At 48.2% G+C, this 1732-nt stretch overlaps 1 protein-coding gene across 1 annotated transcript; it reads right to left on the minus strand.

Annotated features, from left to right (window-relative positions):
• Window positions 1-537: 537 nt before the first annotated feature.
• hbbe2 (hemoglobin beta embryonic-2) lies at window positions 538-1348 on the minus strand. Its single transcript, XM_030399456.1, has 3 exons — window positions 1169-1348; window positions 852-1074; window positions 538-758 (listed from the first exon to the last, which is right to left on the minus strand). The coding sequence occupies exons 1-3, from the start codon at window positions 1258-1260 to the stop codon at window positions 630-632; spliced, it is 444 nt and encodes a 147-aa protein (XP_030255316.1). The 5' UTR covers window positions 1261-1348; the 3' UTR covers window positions 538-629.
• Window positions 1349-1732: the final 384 nt, after the last annotated feature.

Consider the following 1732-nt stretch of genomic DNA (forward strand, 5'->3'; position numbering starts at 1 on the left):
CAGGGCCGTGCTGTAACATTGGCACTGTTTAATTAACATGGCGTTGCGGATGTGATGGGTGACTGCTGCTTGTTTTTTTATTCACTCGGTCGACATTCTTCTTATATTTTTGGACTGTCGACTCTGTGGTGCAGGTCTTCTCCCGCCTTATTAGCTCCTCTGACCACGCTGATCTCCACATTTCATTGCCCGAATCATATTGAAGACACTGGTTCCCCTCTTGGATGTGAGAATGGTAGATAAAACGTGATAAAAAAGGGCCCTCTAGGGTGCCCCACCCAAAGACTACAGCTGGTGCCCTTGAAAAAAAAAATGTCGACCCTACCCCACAAACATCCTGAGTCCGCCACTGGTTGAATACCATGTCAAAAAATGTCTCACAGAGTATCATTCACTCAAGTCATGTCTTCATTTGAATAATGGCGCATTTTTATAATGGCTATTTCTCATGAGGATCTGTCATTTTTCAGTCGGCACCAGGCGGCTGTGCGTAATTACGCACGCGTAAAAGAAAGACAACGTGGACGACAAACGAGCTTCGCTTCAGTGGCCCTTTATTTTTATTTTCTTATGGAGGAGACACTTAAATCAGAGGTGACAGCTCCTTCGTGTGTCCGGGTGAGAAGGCTTTAGTGGTACTGCCTTCCCAGAGCAGACACCACCACGGCCAGGAACTTCTGGAAGGTGGCCTGGGTTTCGGGGGTGAAGTCTTTGCCCAGCTTGGCGGCGATGACGATGGTCAGGCAGTCAGAGAGCAGCTAAGGAAGAAAAAAAAATAGCATTTAATGTCTGCATGACTGTATTTTCTTTCACCTTTGCAGTTCGAAATCTGGCGAGGGTTTTGTTTTTACTTTGAAGTTGTCGGGGTCGACGTGCAGCTTCTCGGAGTGCAGCACGCTCAGCTCGGCGTAGGTGGCCTTGATGTTGTCCATGTTCTTCACGGCCCGGTCCAGTCCGTGCAGCACCGTGATGCCGTGGGCCGCGATGTTCGGGTTGCTCATGATGGCCTCGGCGTTGTAGAGGTTGCCGAAGGCGCCGAAGTACCTCTGGGTCCAGGGGTAGACGATCAGACACCTGGAAGAGGAGGGGGAGAGGGGATCGGATCGTGATGGATTCTCAACTCTGACGACTTTAAACCTGCTGTGCGTGTGTCGGGAGGGTGTCGTACCTGCACAGAGCCTTGGGGCCGACGTCCTCATAGTTCAGGTTGGTGAAGATGTTGGTGATGGTGGTGCGCTCCTGCTCGGTCCACTCGACCATGATGGCTCTCGTTTGATTTGTTTTTCGCTTGGAGAGACGGGAAAAAAAAACCAAGATGAATATGGATTCAACTCGAAGCCCGCAGGGTCTATTTAACCGTGCCACAGCTGCCCCCGCCCTGAAGGAGAGGTCGGCTGTGATAGGCTGGAGATAAAGCGCGTGTGAGATAAACGACACACCTGCGTCAGAAGTTTTTCTGGAATATTTTTGATGTCGTTTTTAGTGACATGACAGATTTGACTTGAACAATAAAAAGCAGTTAATTAGGCGATCTGCACGTTAATTGGGAGACATTCAATTGGCTGTCAAACACTTGGGCTCTTGTGCAGCTGTGCAGAGTTTGAACTCGTTCTTTAAGCCATTTTCTCGGTGCCATTAAATCAAAAATAATGAATAAATAAGTTACACTTCACGAGGACTCTTTTTTAAATAGTAGGCTAGTTTTCCAGTATTTTAACACATTGTCCTATTG

This window comes from Sparus aurata, chromosome 20 (assembly GCF_900880675.1).
Source record: "Sparus aurata chromosome 20, fSpaAur1.1, whole genome shotgun sequence".
Classification (NCBI taxonomy): domain Eukaryota; kingdom Metazoa; phylum Chordata; class Actinopteri; order Spariformes; family Sparidae; genus Sparus; species Sparus aurata.

Coding starts and splice junctions, on each gene's coding strand:
- hbbe2 (XM_030399456.1), bottom strand. CDS start 1,260: ATGGTCGAGTGGACCGAGCAGGAGCGCACCACCATCACCAACATCTTC. Junction 1,075..1,168: donor GGCCCCAAGGCTCTGTGCAG/GTACGACACCCT, acceptor CTCCTCTTCCAG/GTGTCTGATCGTCTACCCCT. Junction 759..851: donor TCGACCCCGACAACTTCAAA/GTAAAAACAAAA, acceptor TTTCTTCCTTAG/CTGCTCTCTGACTGCCTGAC.